This window comes from Quercus robur, chromosome 2, assembly GCF_932294415.1.
Source record: "Quercus robur chromosome 2, dhQueRobu3.1, whole genome shotgun sequence".
Taxonomy (NCBI): domain Eukaryota; kingdom Viridiplantae; phylum Streptophyta; class Magnoliopsida; order Fagales; family Fagaceae; genus Quercus; species Quercus robur.
Genome location: NC_065535.1, coordinates 53,240,672 through 53,261,896, shown reverse-complemented (window position 1 = coordinate 53,261,896; position 21,225 = coordinate 53,240,672). Strand labels below are relative to the sequence as shown.

The window sequence follows — 21,225 nt, the reverse complement described above, 5'->3', positions numbered from 1 at the left end:
GCAAAGAGAGGATGAGAGGGAAATAGGGGTAACCCTAGACATTTTGGGTCCTAAGGTGAGAACTAAAAATTAGGCCTTTTTTTATACTTATATGTTAATTAAATTAATGTTTATTTAATATTTTTATATTATATTTTTCATAATTATTTTGAAGTTCATTATCAAGATTTGTTGTATTGCAAAATTGAACATCATCTTCTTCTAAATTATTTTGGTGAATTTCTTGCTCATTTGTGATATTTTCATCTAAATTTTGTGTTATATTTTGTTTATTATTAATAACAAATTTATCCATTGATCATTTTTGAGACTCAATTAATTTTTCTTCTTTTTTTAAGTTTTTCATATCCAGATATATATTTTCTAGTAGACATTTCTAATCAAACAATATATTTATAAAGACTAAAATAAAAAAATAACTTTCAAGTGTAGAGCAAATGAGAAATAGAACTTGATTTATATAAAAAGTATTGTTGTAGTTTCACTGAATAATAACAAGTTTTTAGCAATCTCAACCTACATAAATTGAAAAAAAAAATTAAGCACAAGCATAACAAAAATTTAAGCACAGCCATAACACTGACACAAGACTTATTAATAAGACCCACTCACCAAAAAAAAAATAATAATAAAAAAAAATAAACAAACAAACAAAAAACAAATCCTATCTATAACTAAAAAAAAAAATGCAGACTTTAAAAAATAACAAAAATATTAAAAAAAAAAAAAAAAAAAAAAAAAAAAAACAAAAAACCTTGAAGGCCCAAACTTAACGCCCAGTCCAGGGAGGGTCCAGGCAGCCATAATGATAAACTGATAAGTGATAAACAAGTTACAAAACCAGCCAGGGAGGGCCCAAACAAACAAAGTTATCTTAAGTTCTTAACAAATAAAATGCAGTGCCCTGTGCCCAAATATTTATTATAATTTTATACTTGATTCCTGAACCTCAGAACCTGATACGGTGAGGTGAGGTGAGCAGTTGAGACTTGAGAGAGGCGGAGAGCAGAGAATCAGAGAGAGGCTGAGGCGGTTCAGCTGGAGACTGGAGACTAGAGAGAGGCGGAGAGCAGAGACTAGAGAGAAAGGTAAAATTTTTAGGGTTTTGAGTGGATTTATTTGTTTTGATTGTTTTGTGGTTAATCTCTTAGATCGGATTTGTAGTTTATCTGGTTGATTTTTGGTCAATGATTTTGTTTAGAACCAATGTTTAATAGGATTTACTAAAATTTTTGTTTTTTTTGGTTAAAAGGATGTGCCAGATTATTTTTGTAATTCATTTGAAACTAAATATATATATATATATATATTTTTTTTTTTTTTCCTCTACTACCCGGTTGGTTCTTTTCTAAAATTTTGGGGCCCCCTTCCACTTGGGGGCCTTAGGCAATTGCCTAACTCGCCTAAGGGAAGGGCCGGCCCTGCATATGACTCCCCATTTTGATGCCCACTGGTTTGTATACAGATAGAGAGAGGGAAAGAAAAGAAAGTTATGGACTTGCAGCTGAAACACAAGAAGAATAAAAAGAAAAGGCAAAACACTGACAAGCTTCAAAAGGGTTTGAGCCTTTTCTGCTTTTTTTTTTTTTTTTTTAATATACGCTTTCAGCTTCATAATCACTTTCTGCTTCTGGGTCTGTGGATTGCTTTTAATTTATGTTTTTTCCACATGGGTTTTATCCATTTTGCTGTTCTAATTTGGTGGTGCCCTCGGCTGCTTTGAAAATTTTTTAGCAGTTGTCCAAAAATATGAAATTTGGAATAAGTTGATTATGCAAACTAACAAGATGTTTGTGGTTTGCAATTAGTATTTTGGATTTTTGGTATGGGATTGTGATCTTAAAATATCAACTATTACATACTATGTCTTTTCACTATAAGTTCAGCAATGCATCTATTTTGCTTATTGGATACCGATTCAAGTGTACAAGCATTATTGAGTATAGGGGAAAACAGAATTGTCTTACTGGTCAATTCTATCAAACACTATCAACTTTTGTAGATAAGAGTAGAAAATCACCAAGGCATATAGTGTATCCAGAAAAATATATTGGAGTCTTAGGCATGTTTTAGTAATTGGTCATAAGTAATTGACTAAGAAAGTGCACTTCAAGCAGGTTCCTGAAGATAGGAAAAGGTTTCAGGTTTTGGGTTTCGGGAATTTAGATATATCAATGCAATATCGTTAAAAAAATTATATCTCAAATAGTCTGGGCTATTTACAGATCCTGTTGATGAGTCATAGACCTTATAGGATCATAAGAAATGTAATTGAACTCATGATCGTAATTCATCTGATGGATACATTAGCAGATGAATAAAAATCATGTGAAAACAATAATGCAATTCTTGGTTGTCCTTATTAAGACCAGTGTAAAATTGCTCGGGGTTGGGGGCCACATCATACATGCATCTGACCATCTTATTTCCAAGGTAGATTTCCTATATTTTGCATTTTGGCCATGATTTTCTACTTGCAATAGACAATTGCATGATTTATATTGCTGCTGAAGCATTTAGAGGCAGGTGTTATTTATTCTGAAGTTTATTGGCAAGTATGTTAGTCCCTAACTTCTTTGTTGTTTTCAGATGAAGTTTTAAATATGGAAGTGGAAAGGGAAAAGAGCAAACCTACAGAAAAGAATAAGAGAAAAAGAGAGAAGGGAAATGATATTGACACTGGCAAAGCTGTTCGGAGCAATATCAAAGGTGAATGTGGTTTTTACATGCTAATGCTTTTTTTCAAAGAACTTTACAGCTGAAAGAATCTTTTATTTTATTTTATTATAAATATATATAATTTATATTGGTTTTTCTTTTGTTTATTTATTTGGTTCAGATGGTTCAATCAATGCAATCAGCGGAAGGAAAATGAAAGAGTCATCTAGGAAGAAAAATAGAAAAAATGAGGAAAGAAACACTCTGACTGGAAAAAGTGAGCAGCCCAGCACAGATGCTGAAGTTGAATTTGTTGACCAATATGGTGCGTTCATTGATTTTTAACATTAGATAATAAATGCTATGCTTTGTTCTTCCAAAAATAAATTATAAGGCTTAATTTTATTAATGGATTCTTGCTGCCTAGAACTATTTGATTTTGCAATCTTGATACATTGAGGAGAACTTAGGGTCTAGTATAGATGAAGGGTCTAAGAAGAAATCCTAGCAACAAACAAGACCAAAGCAAAGAAAAATATAATAGGATTTTTTTTGATAAGATATATTATTTTATTAAAAGAAAGGAGAGCTAAACATGGCCAGGTTCATTAAAGAATAAGAAGAAGATTACAATTACATTCTAGCCTTTAGTAACCTTGCCGCAGACCTTCATAACTATCAGGAACAAAAATAGGTGAGGGTCACCTTGCTGTAAATCTCTGCCACTCTCAATGAAACCATTTGGAGCACCATTGATAATCATATAAAAGTAGACAACAGGGATGCAAAAATGAATCTGTTGCCTCCATTTCTCTCCCAAACCACATCTTTGTAACAAGTAAATGTGAAAATCCCAATTTACATACTACAAATGCATTTTATGTGTTTAAAATGATCTTCCCTAACACACATTTCAACCTGTTTTCAAGATTTTGGTGAGAATTTTGTAGACACTACCAAGGAAACAAATAGGCCCAAAATCTTTCAATTCAAAAGTACCAGTTTTCTTGGGAATAAGAGCAATAAAACAACGAGACTTTTTTCAAATGTACCTCTAGCATGGATGTAATGAAAAAAAATAATTTTGTCTCCTCTCTCCACATTTCAACACTTCTGAAGGAAAGCAATGATGAAACTTTCTGCGCTTGGTGCTTTGTCTCCATTCATAGAGTTAAGTTTATGAAGAACTTTTTCCTCTGTAGAATTTTTTTCCAATTGTCTGGTCTCATTCCTCAGGCATATCAAAAGGAACTCCATCCGCCTTTGGACACCAAAGGTGGAAGACTTTTTGAAATCCCAAGTGAGTTTAATGAACTGCTTACTGCAGTTTTACTTAGATAGGGTTTATATAGATTTATGTCAAGGGCCAAGTATACAGATTTGGACGCCAACTGGCATCTCCGGGCATTTCCAGTGGAGGCGTCCAGGGTTCAAATGATTCAAATCCCTTCTCTCCCATTCTAACTATTGAATTTATCTATAAAAAGTAAAAATGAAAAGCAGGTATATAGATATATCATATATGTAAAACTGCACAACATGTCTTGAATTGCTTCCTGGTTCTCAATGATTGTATTTTTTTTTTTTTTTTGGTACAATAAAGTTATGTCTCCTATGCAAATTGGCTAGTCTGAAAAAACCTCATTTTTTTTCTACCTCTTCAAAGAGACTAATGTTGAAACCTAGATCAGAACTAGTAAAAAAGGCAGTAGCTTTTGTTTGTCTATACCAATCTATTGCAACCTTAGCGTCAACATCAGGGTTTCTCTCTTTTTTTTTTTTTCTCTTGTAGGTAAGTCTAAGAAAGCTAAGCACAAGAAAAAGGAGGATGGTGGTTCATCAAAAAAGGGGGAGACTGATCAGGATGAAGTTTGTCATCTCTCTTGTGGGGATGAGAGCTGCTCAAAAGGGGTGAAAGGTATGAATTATTGAACAAAGCACATTTATTTTTGTGTTAAATTGCTCAAAATGTAGTGGCAACATATACTTCTCACTTCTTAATTATCATAGTTGATAAATGAGCAAAATAAAAGTTTTTTTCTTATAGGTAGTTCCAAGAAAGCTAGGATGAAGAGAAAGAAAGAGCACAATTCATCCAAGGAGGCCAAGAAGTCACAGGAAAAGGCACCAGAAGCTGATTCCGATGATGTTTATCAAATATCTTCTGGGGATGAGGACTGCTCAAAAGGAATGAAAAGTATGAACTGCCAATTTTGGGACATTTATCTTATATGTGTGCTTTCAATTCCTCATAATCTACTGGCAAGAAATACAGTTTAGTAATCAAACGGATTTTTTTGGGTGGAAAGGCAAATATGAAAAGGTTCACTACTAGAGAAAGAGAAAAAGGTCAATGTACTAGATGTCCAAGGTTCTTACAAAAAGGTAACATAAGAACTTACACAGACCACCAACAATGAAAACTTTTGAACAAAAGAAGATTGTCAGAATCTGCCTAAATCAGATATTAGCGGTATCAACATTACTCGATTCCTCTGTTTGCTAGCATGATGGTGACATATGCATGCATGAGAACCTGCATAGTTCACTGCTGAAATTTGCTTAAAAAAATTATTGACTGAACTTAACGAGGATAATCAGTTTTATTTTGAGGATAATTTTAACTGTATTATGCTTCTGTAATTGATGTTTGTGGTTCATGTCATTGTTTTCTCATTGAAAACTTTGTATGTTGCAGAATGGATTATGGAGTATAACCAAAGTAGACCGGGGTTGAAGGTTTTGGAGCAAAATATTGATGAATTTATAACTGCTCATGAGGCAAAGCTAGAACAGGTTTTTTCCCTTACTGTAACTCTGTCAGTGATTCTGAATTTGATAGTTAACCAAATCTAAACAATATATTTTTTTCATTTAATGTTGCTAAGTTCATGTTGCGCCGGCAAGTAGCAACCTGTTGTGCCATGTCATCTATATATATATATATATATATATGGAAGCATTTAATGTTGCTCCATGTCACTAGCAACTTGTTGTGCCATGTCACTAGCAAATCAATTTGTCTTCTTAAATTTTTTACTATTCCATTCCCTGGTTTACCGTTGCACTTTGTCCAACAATTCCTCTCCTGTTTTTTTGCTCTTCTTCTCCACTGTAATTTCACACCTTATGGTTATTCTTACTCCAACCCTTCCTCTTCTATTTTAGCTTACCGTCAATTGCACTTTGTTAAAACTTTATTCTTCCTTTTTGACTCTTCTTCTCCTCTACAATTTCACACCTTACCGTTATTCTTGCTCCAACATTTCCTCTTCTATCCTCTATCTTTTATTTATTTTTTTATTATTATTATTATTTTTTTCCATATACAATTTGCTATTACTCAGTCCACACCTCTCTCTTCCCATTCATTCCATGTTCTTCCTGCCCAAAAAAAAGAAAAAAGTTTGTGATTACTCTCTTTATTTCTTTGAATTTCTTTCTCTTTTCGTAGATTTTTTTATTGTTTTTTGTGAGAGGCTTGGGATGAGCTGTATACCCATATATCCTGATTTGAATCCCCACTGAAGTTCCCCTAGTTACCTGATATGCAGCTCTGGAGGTAAGGTCATGTATCTGTGGTCTACTCCCCAAGGGTGGGCCCAAAGGGCCCTACCTTGGTAAGCTTCCGCGTCATTTTTTTGTTTTGTTTCTGTCATCTGTGCAGTGGATTTCTAATTCTTTCTTGAAACTCCGTTTTGGATTGATGCGTTAACTATTTTTGGCTATCTATTTGGCATATACATTTTTATAGTGTTTTAACTTTTAAGTCTCCACCATAGGTCTTTTGTCTCTTATCACCTTGGTTTGATTTCAGTTTGGGCTAATATCTTTTGAAGTGGGAATATGAGTTTCACAGAATAATTGGCTAATTATGTGCATACCAACTATTTGAGTAATTGCTTGTTACAACCATGAACAAAGCACGAGTTACATAGTTGTTTGATTAGATAGACATTCAACTTGTTGATATACTGGGCTATTCTATTACATTTGTTCGCAGTTTTCTTTAAAGGGGAATGCTTGTTTGTTTAATATATACCACAGATTGCGGTATCTAACCCTCGTCAGCAAGACTAGCATTTGCTTGTGTAAAAGGGAAATGTACACTTGCATCCATCACCATGTATCATATTAATGTTGCTCATGTGCTGGTAAAATTAGGGATCCATGCATAAGTCTGTTATGGAAAACTTTCTATTGGTCAATGATGAGAATGTGTCTATTCTATAATTGATACCTTGCAAATTGATTGAAATTTTTTGGTCCTTTTCCTTCTTCAACTACTATCTATGAGGTTCACTCTTTAGTTTTAATCCTAATTTATTTTGTTATGGCACATACAGGAAAGGAAAGAAAGAGAAGCCCAAGCCGCTGAAGGGGGTTGGACAGTTGTTGTACATCATAAAGGAAGGAAAAAGACAACAGATGTTGAAAGCGGAACTACTGTGGGCTCTGTAGCCAAGGCTGTTGTGGAGGATAACATGAAAAAGAAGAAGCGTGAAGAAGTTAAGCTAGACTTCTACCGTTTTCAAAGAAGAGAAGCTCAGAGAAATGGTAAGATTTGGAAAATTTATTTTCATTTCTTTTCCTTAAAAACAGTATTTGTATGTATGTTAAAAGAATATATTACTGAGAATATAATAAATAACTTAAATTTGGATATTTACAAGTTACAACCCCAAGTTTCAGATGTTGAAGGAACATTTTTCTCTTTATCATGCATGATTATGTTGTTTCAGCTAAATCTTTTCCTTTTCTATTATATAATCAAATTTTCATTTCTATGATGATTTGTAATAGTGATTATGTAAATGATATAGTCAGAGCTTGTAGATTTGGTTATGGAGTTTCCAAAGGTGCATGAAGTGAATGTCATGTTGTTCTTGGTAAAAGAATTCCAGGGACACTTATGGCGTTCATGAAAGCCACTTGCCTCAAAAAAACTGCACACCGTGTTTCACTTGTCTTTGAATAATGCTAGGAACACAATATTTTTTACAATTACTGACATGACCTATTGTGATTAGAGCCACATCAATTTCACTTGGGTCCACCATTGACAACACTTTTACCATGCACCAAATCTAATTCATAATAGGTCATGTCAACAGTTGTGAAAAATGTTGAATATATAGAACGTCCATATTTATGCGTACAACATAGGATATTTAAATGTGTTTAAGATGGGTGCTTTGGTTACTTTTATCCTGGGCCAAATAACCATGGCATATGTGGTTGATACTTGTAATGGATGATTCTTGAAAAAGTAGGATGCATTTATCATATTTTTAGGTTGGTGCAGATACTGATGCATTATATATATATATTTAATTTCCTTGCAGAGATCTTAACGTTACAAAGCAAGTTTGAGGAGGACAAAAAACGGATACAACAATTGAGAGCTGCTAGGAAGTTTCGACCTTACTGAACACTGCACATTACAAAGAAAGGCCAGCAGCTCATCAGGAGTTGTATCCTGAAAGTTAGCAATTTTGTAGTCATTTTACTGCTGATAATTACTAGAGAAATCAGCAACTGTAACTGGTTATTGTGATAACTAATTTGTGATCAATGATCATACAGTTTTCAGATTATTAGTGATATGCAAAATTTTAATGCACAGCTGGATTTTTTAGTTTGAGTTTAACCTAGTCTATGGAGCAAGATGGGTTAATAATCCAGAATATTTTTTGGACTGGATTTTGCAATGTGAGTTAACCTAGTTGTTTGGCAGTAATGGTTTATCAAGCTGGTATATATAACAGTAATGGTTTATCAAGCTGGTATATATGAGCATTTACATTAAGGATGCTAAAAATGCTAAAAAGCTAATTTAACAACCAACACACAAAAACACCCACTACATCAAAGCTCTCAAATGCCAAAAATTTTGACATCTCTATCGGCTCGCTGTAGCTGAATGTTATAAGGAAATATTGTTTTTTAATCCCTCTCATACACATGCCTCTCTTCTCTCTCTTTTTCTCATACGTGTGCCTCTCCCCTCTCTCTTACTTCTCCATGTGAGGCTTTTCTCTCCTTTTCATCTCTTCTCCCCTGCCATCACTCACGCTGCCAAGTCCTCTCTTCCCATGCTTGACCCATGCCGCCAAGCCTTCTTCTCATGCCTGACCAACACTTGACCCATGCCACCAAGCCCTCTTCCCACACCTAACCAACGCTTGACTCACGTCACCAAGTCTTCTCCCATGCCACCCAACCTTCTCCCATGCCTTGGGTTCCGATTTGTAGGTTGTGGGTTTGTACAGGGATTCCGATTTGGGCATAATTTGGTGGGTTTGTGATTTGTAGGTTGTGGATGGTGGGTTCGTGATTTGGTTTTGGGTGGGTATGGTTTGTGGTGGACCGATGGTGGATGGGTATGAAATTTTATGGGTTTTTTTTTTTTTTTTCTTTTTTTTCTTTGGGTTTTGGATTTGTTTTTGTTTGTGATTTTGGTGGTTGAGAGTTGAGGTTGTGGGTGGTGGTGTTTGTGGCAGTGGATGTGGCCATGTGGGTAGTGATAGTGGGTTGGGTTTTGCAGTGGGTTTGAGAGGAGAGATACGCAGAGAGAAAGAGAGAGGAAGAGATAAAATTGAGAATCAAAATAATTATAAATAATAAATAAATAATATTTTAATGGAGTGATAAAAAATATAAAACCTTTGATTTTGGGTATATTATAAAATAGGGTATTAAAATAGATAAAATAGTATTTTGAGCTGCTAAACACTATTTTTTTTAGCATTTTTGACGTAAATGCTCGGTAAAAACTTCTATGGCCTCACTAGAAATTACATTACAGTATTGGCCCTATTGGGCCCCTTTTTCACTTATAGCTTTTTTGGTTTGATAGGACACTATAGCCTAATTTTGATTGGTTGTCTTTTTCATTACCTTTTATGCAATATATGGCAATTATGTCGGCTGCACTAAAAAGAACCACATTACTAGAAAATGATTAGAAGAGAAAAAATATTTATATATATATATATATATATAGATGCCCCTTTTATGTAAAAATCAAATGTCTACCTTTGCTTTATGGGATGTCATATACTAGTGGTCCAGGATAATTCATTGGAATTTATGCTCCAAGAACAAGATCCACCAAAGAAATAATGCCTTGACCTAGCAAAGCATACCAATTAATGGTTGTTCTTAAACTCAAAACGATAGCTATACCAGAATCCCACATCAATCACATGATTAATTGTACCTAACCACATCGTTTGGCAAATTTCAACAAATGAAGATTGAAGTAAACTTCCAAGCATTTTCACAAACAGGAATTGTTACAATCCAAGAAATTTCCAGCCATTTCATTAATTGCTTTGAAAAAATGCATTCTATATTCCTTTTCTTAGGTAGTGGCAACTTGGCAGACATCCTTCTTTTTCGGCAAGGCAAGTGCGTACCACTTTAAATGCTTTTTTATATGGTGGCGTCTTTTGGCTCTTTGTGTTAGGGTCAAGTTTGGCAGCTCGTCTCTATTGTGCTCATTTCAAGAGTACTCTATTTTTTGCTCATTTCAAAATATGTTCTTTACACATAAGAAAGAAAGACATGTCCGTTTCTATAAGTTGAGTGTGAACGGCATCTATCCTTCAAAACCAATTATTAATTCTCAATATGATGTTTTGAAAATGCTAATTATTATTGCACACGTTGAGTTATACAACTAAAATCATATTTTCACTTATAATTGTGAAATGATGAAATCGTGTTTTTAATTTTATCTGAAATTGTGTTTTCAAAACTCGATTGCATGTATATCTTGTATACACAATGCGTAACTATCATTGCTCTTTTAGGAAAAAAAAAGAGAGAGAGAGAGAGAGAGGTTGGAGAAAGAATTGGTTTGTTTTAGGAGAAGAGTGTGGAAACAGCAAGAGAATGAGTTCTCTGGTTTAGCGTGTAGTTTTGAAGAGTCAGAATTACACAAACTATATTCTTCTCTCTTTTCCCTTCCTTTCTTTTCTTTCTTTTTTTTTTTTTTTTTTTTTTTTTTTTGAGGAAACACTAACTATATTATTCTACTATGGCAAGGTTGGAAAGCTCAATGGGAAACCAGGACTACGTAAGGAAATTACACTAGTTTGCAAAGCAAACAGGAATATAAAACTTGAGCAAGAAGTATTATAAGTATTAAACAGTACATGGTTGTAACAACAGTTGATGTAATTTGACAGATAGTTGTGTATGATGAGTTCATCGCATCGTGAAAATAATGAGGTGCAATAATTCATCCCATATAGCCGTAGTTCAACCCCACAGCGGGACAATAAATGTTAGCATAGAAAATGATCGAGTCATATGTGGGTTCCAATTAAGCTTGATTAGTTTTTTTTTTTTAATTATTATTGGTCATTGAGTAAAATATTTGAGGTTCAAATTCTACCTACACTAATTAACTGATCATTACATATGAGTTCCAAATTCAATTAGTTACGTTGGTTCCAATTAAACTCAATTAGTTAAGTTTTTTATGATCAATTAAAATATTTGTGGTTCAAACTCCACCTAATATAAATCTAATGATAGAAGGCAGGCAATCACCTTGGAATGAATCATATGTCAAAATTCTATGGAAAAAACATGTTCATCACATCATCTAGCCCACCCATTGACTAGGGAGCATAATAATACCAAAATCAATAGGCTTACGATTCCACACCTGAAACCACAGTGCACCACATCGTAGAGTCGTAGTCAAATCCAAAACTTATGTTGATAAAAAGCAAAGAGATAATCACAACACAGATAGGTATTATTATAAAATTAAAAATAACATGCACCTCATCATTAAAAATAATGGTTCAACTTATCCCGTATCAGGGAATCAATATCGATTACACAATTTTTAAAAGACAAACTCTCAAATGAAAATGGAGGAAACATGCAACACCGCATAAAAGCCACACAGATTGTCCTACTACTCAGACTAAAACATAACCCCACAAACTTTTATTCAGTAATAACACATAAAAACAAACTATTTCATTTCAACTTCCTCATCCTTCTCGTCCTCGCTCCAGCAGCATTTCAGGATTGATCTAGGAGATCCACAGCTTTCAGACCTGACAAACCTGTGGTAGGATAGAGATCCACCACCCAATCCAAGCACTTCATAGCTCTTTTCTCCACATTGGTAGCTCTTCAAGTCTACTGGGAACTTGGTTCCGAGTTCCATTTCAACAAGGTCAGAATGCAGAGCTACAGAGAACTCAGTAGGTTCAAAGCAAGCCAAAACCCTCTCAATCATCTGGGCCAAATTCACATCTTCAAAATCATACCCAACTGCTTCAAAGCTTGCATAGCTGAAACCATCTTCTGGGGTAACGTGGATGGTAGAAATTGCGTCACCTTCAATAGCATTCATGGAGTACCCACAAGGGTCAAACTCAAAGTCACATATCTTGGATTGAGGAAGAATCTTCCTAATACCAGAATCGTCAGTCATCAGAGCTGCGGAAGTTTCGCTAGTTTTGTAGAAAACTGATGCCCTCTTTCTACCCAAACCGGTCATGCACATCTCTAGTGTGTAAACAGGGCCTGACTGTGTCGCCATTTCGGCAGAAGCAGAGTAAACATGCCATTTCTGTGCTTTGTCAGGGCTACCCATCACATATGCCTTGCTGTCCAAACCAAGCTTACCGAAATAGTTATCTAGGACAGCTACTTCTTCGGAGAAGCAACGATGTGGAAATGACTGAGCCCCAGGAAAAATAAAGCTTCCGCGAGTGTATCTCACAGATTTCACTGAAAGGGCTAGGCCGTCAGCCAATTTAAGGATGGCCGGAATGGAAAGAAGCAATTTTGTGGTCCCGCAAGTTTTGATTATAACTTTGTAAGGATACACAAAGAGGCTAGATTCAGAGAGGACATAGGAATCAACGTAATCATTTGACAGAGAAGCAACAATGGTGCACTCAGCTGGTTCAAGGATCTCATCTAATTGAGCTTTAGAGAGAGAACGGAGGCCCATGCCCCCGGGGTCGGCAAAGATGCCCGGCTCAAAGAATGATACCTCAAGCCTCTTTTCATAACCTTCGAATCCAATTGCAGAGACCGCCATGGAGGACATCTTGGCTCAAGAGAAACAAATGAAGTTGCACCAAAGGAGGACGAGGGAACAAGTGAAGTAGAAAAGAAAGACAGGACTACAAGAATTATTTTTATTTTAAGCAGAATGGAAATCCTAAGGGGGGCTATGTCAAAACACGGCTAATCTCAGGATGGTTTCCGAGCGCACTGCACATGAAGAGCACAAGATAAAAGTAAAATCAGCAAATTAATCATTCATTTGAATCAAAAAGAACCAAAAGATAAATAAAAAGTAGCTCAACTAAAATGCAACTTACGTTGGAGTAAGCAGCTGATCTGAACTTCTTAATTCCACCGGCGGGACGGATGTCTTCGATGCTGTATCCGAGGGGAGCTTCGTAGAATAATGATGATGATTTACTAGTACCACTACTACTAGACTTCTTTTTGCCACCTTTTGACTCCATTAGTTCATTCAGTCTTTGCCTGAAAAAACCACAGAAACATAAGCAGAAGCCAAATTTGCCCAGAATTGGATGGACTAAGTATATAAGGAAAATATGGTATGTATCAAAAATTGGAGATGCAAGTGCAGATGTAATAGCACTACAAATTACAGAAAACCTCCCAACAATTAGTTAATACAGATCTGTATATATCAAACTGAAATAAATTCACTTTTTAAGAATTTATAGAGTTAATGAAAGAACACAGACAGACAACAAATAGAAACATACAAATTAATAAAGAAATGCAACACTTTCCACCACTAAAAAACAAAATCAGAAAATCAACATTGAACCAAAAAAAAAAGTTCTAATGCACCAAAAAATCAGATCACAAATATAATGTATTTATTTCCAGATCAAATTACCGGATTTAATGCTCTTTCTAATAAAATAACTATTCTTTAAAGAAACAAACTAGACCTAAAATTTGAAGAGGAACAAAAACCAAAGATTTAAAATACGAGATTACAGAACCCCATATAGAATTATTACGCAAATTACAAAACGTAAACAATTCCACTAAACACAATTTTTTATGCTTTCACAGAAACAAAAAGCATATTCTATATATATATATATATATATATATATATATCAACAATACATTTAACAGTTTATCAAAAAGAAAAAGAAAAAGAAACACATTGAACAGAAACCGTAAAAATAAAAACTCAATCAAATATATTATTACCTTTACCTAAACATATTTACAAATAAAAATGCCCAAAACAAAAAAGAATTAAGAAAACAAGTCAGGAATAGAATAGAATACTAACAACAAATTCTTAAAAGCGTAGCAAAAATCTGGATGCTCCTCCGGTAATCTTTTTCCGAAACCCTAAAATTCAAATCCAAAAAAAAAAAAAATTATCAAAACCAAACGAAACCAGGAAATCTGAATCAGCACGAATAATCTAAGAAATCAATTCGACAAAAACTTACCGATTAATTAAGATTTAAAAAAAATGCGAGAACAATATAAACGAAACCCTAATTTGAAACTGAACCACAAGAAATTTAGAGAGAAGTTGTGTTTTCTTTGGTTGCAAAGACTTCTGGGTGTTTTTGATTTTTTCGTGAGGTTTGCTGAGCCTAGCGAGGTGTTTATATAGGCATAGACGGAGTGGTTTAGGTCACGACACGTGGATGTCTGGAATGACTGTTTTGCCCTTGTTTTATTGGTTTATTTTTTAGCGTGCCTTGTTTTTAGTATTTTCTCGGAAATTTTGTGGCCGTTCATATTCGTTGACGATAATGCCCTTCCTTGTTTTACTCAATCTCGATTTTCCCGGACGCTCTTTTTATGCGGTTACGCTTACGCGGCAACCCAGTCTCTGTACCTCCTCTTTTTCTTTTAGCAAATGATAATAATATCAATTTTTTAAAAAAGAAAAGAAAAAAAAAATTTTGTGTGAAACAAGTTGAGTTAGGCTAGTCTAGTCCAGTTAAAGAATGTTCTAATGGTATATATTTATAAAATAGTTTTAAAAAATTTTATAAAAAAAGAAAAAAGTAATTAATTTTTTTATAAATTTTATATTTTTATATAAAATATTAAAATTTTAAAAAATAGTTTATTAACAAATATCACCCATTGATCGGATTTTTTTATTTTTTATTAAAGGTTTTTTTTGGGTTTTATTTCATTAAAGGTTGTGAGTAGAAGTAGATGAACTTAGTATAGTATAGGACCCGTTTTGGTGACCAGAACTTTAGCTACTTTTGTGGCTGTTCCTACCATTCCTTCCATTCTATTTTTCCAGATTTCTTATTTTTTGATTTTAGTAATGGACAGCAACAATATAGGATTTTTTTTTCTTAAAATGGTTTTTTCATCACGTGAGGTTGAAGTTTTTCATGTTTATCTTCTTTTTATGTGTGTGTGAAGAGAGATTTATATACATTTAGATTAGGTTGGAGTGGAATTTCTACTTTGTATCAAAAAAAAATATTAAATATGAAATTTGATCATTATGAAAGTTATTAATGGGTGTTTATTATGATTTTATTTTATATAGAACTATTAAATGTATAATTTTGGTAATTATTAAAGGTATATTTATTATGATTTTGTTTTATACAAAACTATTAATTGAATAATTATTGTAATTATTAAAGGTATTTATTATTGATGTGTTTGTATAAAGAATCATCTATCTATTTTATTATAGAGAAATGATATATCCATAATATTTTCATAATATTTTTACAATAAATCCTAAGTGGAGGTTGTTATTGGTTATTATTGTTGGGGCAAAAAAGTAATCTTAGTGTTAAGTTTAAATTTGAACCAATAACAACTAACCACCTGTGATTTGTTGTAAAAATATTGTGAACGTAACATCTTTCTTTATTATTTAAAGAATGATTTCGTTAATAAGTGTCTTTAAAGCATTTATTAATTGACGATTTTAGTAAAAATTTAATACCACTTTTATGAAAAATATAAAAAACTGTAAAAAATAAAAATAGTTCCTTTTTATCTTTTCTAATAAAAAGTTTTTTATGCAGCGTTAGCTTCTTGTGGAAACATATAGTGGAGGATATTCGATGCTTTAGCTTCATCTTTTTTGTTTTTTGTTTTTTGATTTTATTCACGTCCATCACAACGGTAATTTAGAGGCTGACTCATTAGCCAAAAAAGCAAAAAACAATATAGGCTGTCAGGTTTGGTGTGAGACTATGCCTGAAGACATTGTGCCTTTGGTTAGTTTTGATGTTCATTAGTTTGGTTGTTCAATAAATTTCCAGGCTTGCTGTCTAGTTTCTCAAAAAATAAAATAAAAAATTTCTAAAAAGATTTTATAAATCAATGTCCACATTCTTAAACCTTTCCCTTTAAAAAAAAATATAATATGTTAAGATTCTAATCAAGTGTTTAAATATAACATATATAAACTCAACTATATATATATATATATATATATATAGAATTGGCATGTAAGATTGTGATGTTTCAAAAGGTTTTATAGAAAAATATTATACGGTCAACCAAAAGTAAAACATTTTTTATTTTTATATATCTAGAGAGAGAGAGAGAGAGAGAGAGGCAACAAAAATTCACAATAACTTCACAAATCACAATAGATTTTAATTTTCTTATTAGCTCACACTTGATCCAGTAAAATTTGCAATTTTTTTTTTTAATTTCCTATGTAAATTGATAGACAAATAAAGAAATTATAAATTATTATTATTTTGTGATCATTAAATTATTCTAAAATCAATGATGTTAATACAAGTTGAATTTTTTAGCAATATCATTTTTATTAAATTTCTTAATATATATAATATTTATTTAATTAGATAATAATATATTTTTTATTTATTTCCTTAACAAGTTGGTGGCCTGTGCAATGCACGAGAAATTTAATAAAACATGATTTATATATAAAAATAATTTTATTTCTATTTTATTTTGTATATAAATATGAAATTTCATATTATGAGAGTTACTAATATAAATTTATTATAATTTTGTTTGTACATGAATACTATTAATGAGTATTTATTATGATTTTGTTTTATATGAACTATTAAATATATAATTATGGTAAATATTAATGGATATTTTTATGATTGTGTTTCTACATGAAATACTATTAAATATGAAATTTGATCATTATGAATAGATATTAATGAGTATTTATTATGATTTTTTTTTATATGAAACTATTAAATACATAATTATGGTAACTATTAATAGATACAGTATTTATTATGGTTGTGTTTGTATATGAAATTGTTAATTTATTTATTTTTAAATAAAGAAAATATGATATGTTAAAATTCGAATTGAGTGTTTAAATATATGATCCCCTCTTATGGCCTTTGGATTAGTTTAGCTACCCCTAATATAGGACAAGGTTTGAGTGAAACGTTTCAAGTTGATACATATTGGTCAATTTTATTAACAAATGTCTTAAGTGCATTGGTTGACCAGATTTTTTTTTTTTTTTTTTTTAAATTAATGGTTTTTTCTTTAAGATTTTTATTTTATTAAAGGTTGTGAGTAGAAGTAGACGAACTTTGTATAGTATAGGACCTATTTTGGTGGCCACAACTTTAGCTACTTTAGTGGCTACCCTACTACTCCATTATTTGAGATTTATAATAATTATATTTTCTAATATTAGTAATTGATAGTGACAATATAGGATTCTTTTTCTTAAAATGGTTTTTTTCATCACGTGAGGTTGGAGGTTTTTCATGTTTATCTACTCTTTATCCATGTGGGCAAAAAGAGTTATTGTAATCATGCAAATTTTATTGACAATAAAGAAATCAAGTTAGAGTAACAATATTTTTACAAAACACTTAAATTTGATTATCAATTTGCACTTGTTCCTCTCTCTAAAAAAAACTTGCACTTGTTCCTTCACAATTTACAATTTTTTTTTTTTTTTAAAGTTCTTGTGTAAATTGATATACAAATTAAAAAGATTGTAAAATTATTGAGATCGTGAAATGATTTTAAAACCAATGATGTTAATACAAGTTTCATTTTTTTAGCAAGATCTTTTTTCTTTATTATATTTTTAAATAACTTTCTTAATGTGTGTAATATTTCTTTAGATAATTATATATCTTTTGATTTATTTCCTTAAATATTTAGGGACTTGTGCAATACACGGGTATGGTTTTTTTTTTTTAATATACAATAAATAATTCACTCTTTTTTATTTTGAATAGAAATGTAAAACTTGATATTTGATATTATGATATTGATAGCTATTAATAGACATTTATTATAAGAGAAATGAAGGATGCCTTTAGTGCAATGGTTAATAATTCATTTAAAGAAAACTTTTATGGAAAAAGAAAAAGAAAATTAATATTTTGATAGTTTTTTCTATTTTCCATAAAAGTAGTGTCAAAACTTTTCTAAAATGAATTGTTAACCATTGCTAAAGGCACTCGTTAGCATGACTCTTATTATAATTTTGTTTATATATAAAATAATATTAAATATGAAATTTGATCATCATGATAGACATTAATGAGTATTTATTATGATTTTGTTTTATATGGACTATTAAATGTATAATTGTGGTAATTATTAAATGAGTAAGACTTAGGTATAGTACTTAGGTGCTGTTCCTTAGGTTCCCATTTTAAGATTCTGCCATGTGGATTTTTTCTCATGGAATGGAAGTGTATTTTTTAATTAAGCGTCCACATGGCTGAATCTTAAGATGAGAACTTACTGTACCTAAGTTTTATCCTTATTAAAGGTACTTATTATGATTTTTTTAGGGTCATGTTAACAAACTTTACGAAATTGTTAATAAACCATACTAGAAGAGTTTCTAATATATATCACTTTCATGGGAAATATAAAAAACTGTCAAAAAAAGAAGAAGAAGATCAAATAATAATATTAAGACTTAGAAAAGAAAAAAGAAAAATTAGAGATTACATTTAGAAAGAGAGAAATCAGCATGGAAATATGATCGAATGGACAGTGTTGTGCTCAACAGAATGTTAGAGCAATCGCATCAATCAATGCAAAATTCCTGTCTATTTTGCAAAAAAAAAAAAACCTATTTTTTCTATTTTACACACCTATTTTTACAAAACATTCACATCAGTTTGTCTATTCTACCATCTATTTTATTTAAATAATCATTTTCCTCACTTTTATTATTATTTTATCTCAAACTCTCTCTTTCTCTCTCTCTCTCTCTCTCTCTCTCCACTCACGAGACTCTCTCCATTCCCATTTGAAACTCTTTTCTCCATCACGGTCATTCGCTGATCCAAACACTGATACTCGCCGATCCACAAGCGTCGATCTACTCTCTCTGTCTCTGTTGGTGTGTCCGTGTGTGGATGTGTTTGATTTTGTGGTGTTTGTGTTTGATTTTGTGGTTGATTTTTGATTTTGTGTTTGTGGGATGTGTGTATCAGAGTAAGAAGAAGAAGATGATGAGGGAGAGAAGATGCGTTGGTTTTGCAGATGGAGAAGGGAGCGAAGAAAAGGAGCGAAATTAGAAATTATTAAAATATTAGTATGCAAAGTGCTATAGTAACCATGCAGATGACGAGGGAGAGAAGATGTGTTAGTTTTGCAAATGGAAAAGAGAGAGAAGAAAATGAGCGAAATTAGAAAATTTTAAAATATTAGTATGCAAAGGTACAGTAACCGTGCATATATGCACGGTTACTGTAGTACTTTTCCATTTATGCACAATTTTACACCCATTGATGTTGTTGTTTTTTTTTTTTGTTAAAATGTGCAAAATGGACTACTTTTTATATTTTGCAAGATTTTACAACCACTAATGTGGTTACTCTTAGCTAGGCATCTATCACGTGGCTTGGAGCCCACGAGCATATAAAGAGATCAACATGTGTTTACAACTTTACAATTAGAAAATGCTTTTTAGCAATGAAGGTATAAAAAAAGAGTAGGAATCTAATAAATTTAATAAAAATAGGAGGGTAGTGTAGGTGATGGTAACCAAGCTTGACGTGTCCATCGGGAAGAGTCTAAAAGAATCTAAATCTGTGTGGGGGATAGGGATTGTTGTTGACGATATTAAGATGTGGATGTGGTTGTTGTTGTGGTTGTGGTTGTGGTTGTGTGTGTTGCAAACATATTAAAGAGATTTGCATGCACGTATTGACAGGTGGGTGTGAGCTGGTTTTGTTTCTTTCCTTTTGTTTTCTGTTCCCTTCCACGCTTTGCTTGCATGGCTGCTTTTGCCCCACAGTATTTACTGGCCTCACTATAGTAGACTATACTAAACAATATTAATAGAGTATTTATTATTCTCTCCATATCCAAATCTTCCTTGCCCTCTCAACCTTTTCTTTTGCACTTCTTTTCGTTTTTTTTTTTTTTAAATAATTTTTTTTTTCCCTTTTGACAAATAGGAAGACATGAAATATTTACATTCTTTTGTGCCACAATTTTAATGTGTTAGAGCAACCACATCAGCTCGTTTAAATTTTCTGTTTATTTTACACGAAAAAACTTACTTTTTTTATTTTACACATCCACTTTTACAAAACACCCACATCAATTCATCTATTTTATCACTTCTTTCATTTAAATAATCAATTTTCTCAATTATTTTATTATTTCTCTCAACTAACCCATTTTTATATGCGCTCTCTCTCTCTCTCTCTCTCTACCCATTTTTTCTGATTTGTTGCTCTCTCTCTATACCCATCTCTCTCCCTCTCGGTCACAAGCTCCGATCCACAGCTCCAATCACAAGCACCGATCCACAGCTCCGATCTCCCTAGCTCCAATCCACAAGCACCAATCTCCCTAGCTCCGATCAGGCAAGACCCATATCCACGAGCTCCAATCATTCCAGTCAAGCACAGATCGTTCCGATAAGCACCGATCTGTCTCTTTGTTGTTTGTCCGTTTGGGTTTGTTTGTGTGTGGGTGTGTTTGTGTACATTTGAGGAAAAAGAAGAAGATGAGGAGAGGAGAAGTTACTAAGTTTGTTGAGCACGAAGAAGAGAGAGAAAAAAGGGAGCTAACGGGAAATTAATAAAATAATAAATGGACGAGTTACAATAACCGTGTATATTTACACGGTTACAATGTGAATGCTCTTATTTATTTATTTATTTTTTTGGTTTCTCAAAAGCAGGACTCGAACTAGGGAGCACACCTAGTCAAGCCCAGTACAAACACTTTGAGACCAAGAGCCCAACCAACTCAACCAACCTCTAGGTTAATGCTCTTAAATTTTAAAACTACACTTTTTTGTGCTATAATTTGAATAAACCTTAGAAAAATAGTTAAATAATTAGTCATAGTCTTTCGTGTAAGATAAAAATGAGTGAGCTAAAGTACTTGGTGGTAAAAGTACTTATCCAGTTATCGCTTTCAATACCCACCACACAGATGCACCGCGAAACTTTTCTACCCTTTTACTTCTTCTCATGCATTTGTTTTATTCAACAAAAAGAAAGTTGTTGTTCATCTTTTTGGTCTTTTTGGAGGGTAGGAACATAATCGATGCTTTATGCAAATTGACCTTAT

At 32.5% G+C, this 21,225-nt stretch overlaps 2 protein-coding genes and 1 long non-coding RNA gene across 5 annotated transcripts; 1 reads left to right on the top strand and 2 right to left on the bottom strand.

The window, feature by feature from the left end:
* Positions 1 to 906: 906 nt before the first annotated feature.
* Positions 907 to 8,308, top strand: LOC126713991 (uncharacterized). 3 transcript variants are annotated; one of them, XM_050413972.1, is made up of 9 exons: positions 907 to 1,088; positions 1,466 to 1,559; positions 2,590 to 2,709; positions 2,840 to 2,983; positions 4,451 to 4,576; positions 4,706 to 4,855; positions 5,357 to 5,454; positions 7,005 to 7,215; positions 8,004 to 8,308. In XM_050413972.1, the coding sequence occupies exons 2-9, from the start codon at positions 1,493 to 1,495 to the stop codon at positions 8,087 to 8,089; spliced, it is 1,002 nt and encodes a 333-aa protein (XP_050269929.1). In that variant the 5' UTR covers positions 907 to 1,088; positions 1,466 to 1,492; the 3' UTR covers positions 8,090 to 8,308. The 3 variants fall into 3 exon arrangements, with proteins under 3 accessions (XP_050269929.1, XP_050269931.1, XP_050269930.1); XM_050413974.1 differs by lacking the exon at positions 1,466 to 1,559; XM_050413973.1 differs by lacking the exon at positions 907 to 1,088 and having other exon boundaries at positions 1,447 to 1,559.
* A 3,102-nt stretch (positions 8,309 to 11,410) lies between these two features.
* On the bottom strand, positions 11,411 to 12,851 carry LOC126713989 (S-adenosylmethionine decarboxylase proenzyme-like). Its single transcript, XM_050413971.1, has one exon. It carries the CDS (start codon positions 12,746 to 12,748, stop codon positions 11,657 to 11,659), a length of 1,092 nt encoding a protein of 363 aa, XP_050269928.1. The 5' UTR covers positions 12,749 to 12,851; the 3' UTR covers positions 11,411 to 11,656.
* A 1,141-nt stretch (positions 12,852 to 13,992) lies between these two features.
* Positions 13,993 to 14,541, bottom strand: LOC126713990 (uncharacterized). Its single transcript, XR_007651514.1, has 2 exons — positions 14,160 to 14,541; positions 13,993 to 14,055 (listed from the first exon to the last, which is right to left on the bottom strand). It is a non-coding gene; the product is annotated as an uncharacterized LOC126713990 (long non-coding RNA).
* Positions 14,542 to 21,225: the final 6,684 nt, after the last annotated feature.

Coding starts and splice junctions, on each gene's coding strand:
- LOC126713991 (XM_050413972.1), top strand. CDS start 1,493: ATGGACTTGCAGCTGAAACACAAGAAGAATAAAAAGAAAAGGCAAAAC. Junction 4,856..5,356: donor CTGCTCAAAAGGAATGAAAA/GTATGAACTGCC, acceptor TGTATGTTGCAG/AATGGATTATGGAGTATAAC. Junction 7,216..8,003: donor AAGAGAAGCTCAGAGAAATG/GTAAGATTTGGA, acceptor ATTTCCTTGCAG/AGATCTTAACGTTACAAAGC.
- LOC126713989 (XM_050413971.1), bottom strand. CDS start 12,748: ATGTCCTCCATGGCGGTCTCTGCAATTGGATTCGAAGGTTATGAAAAG.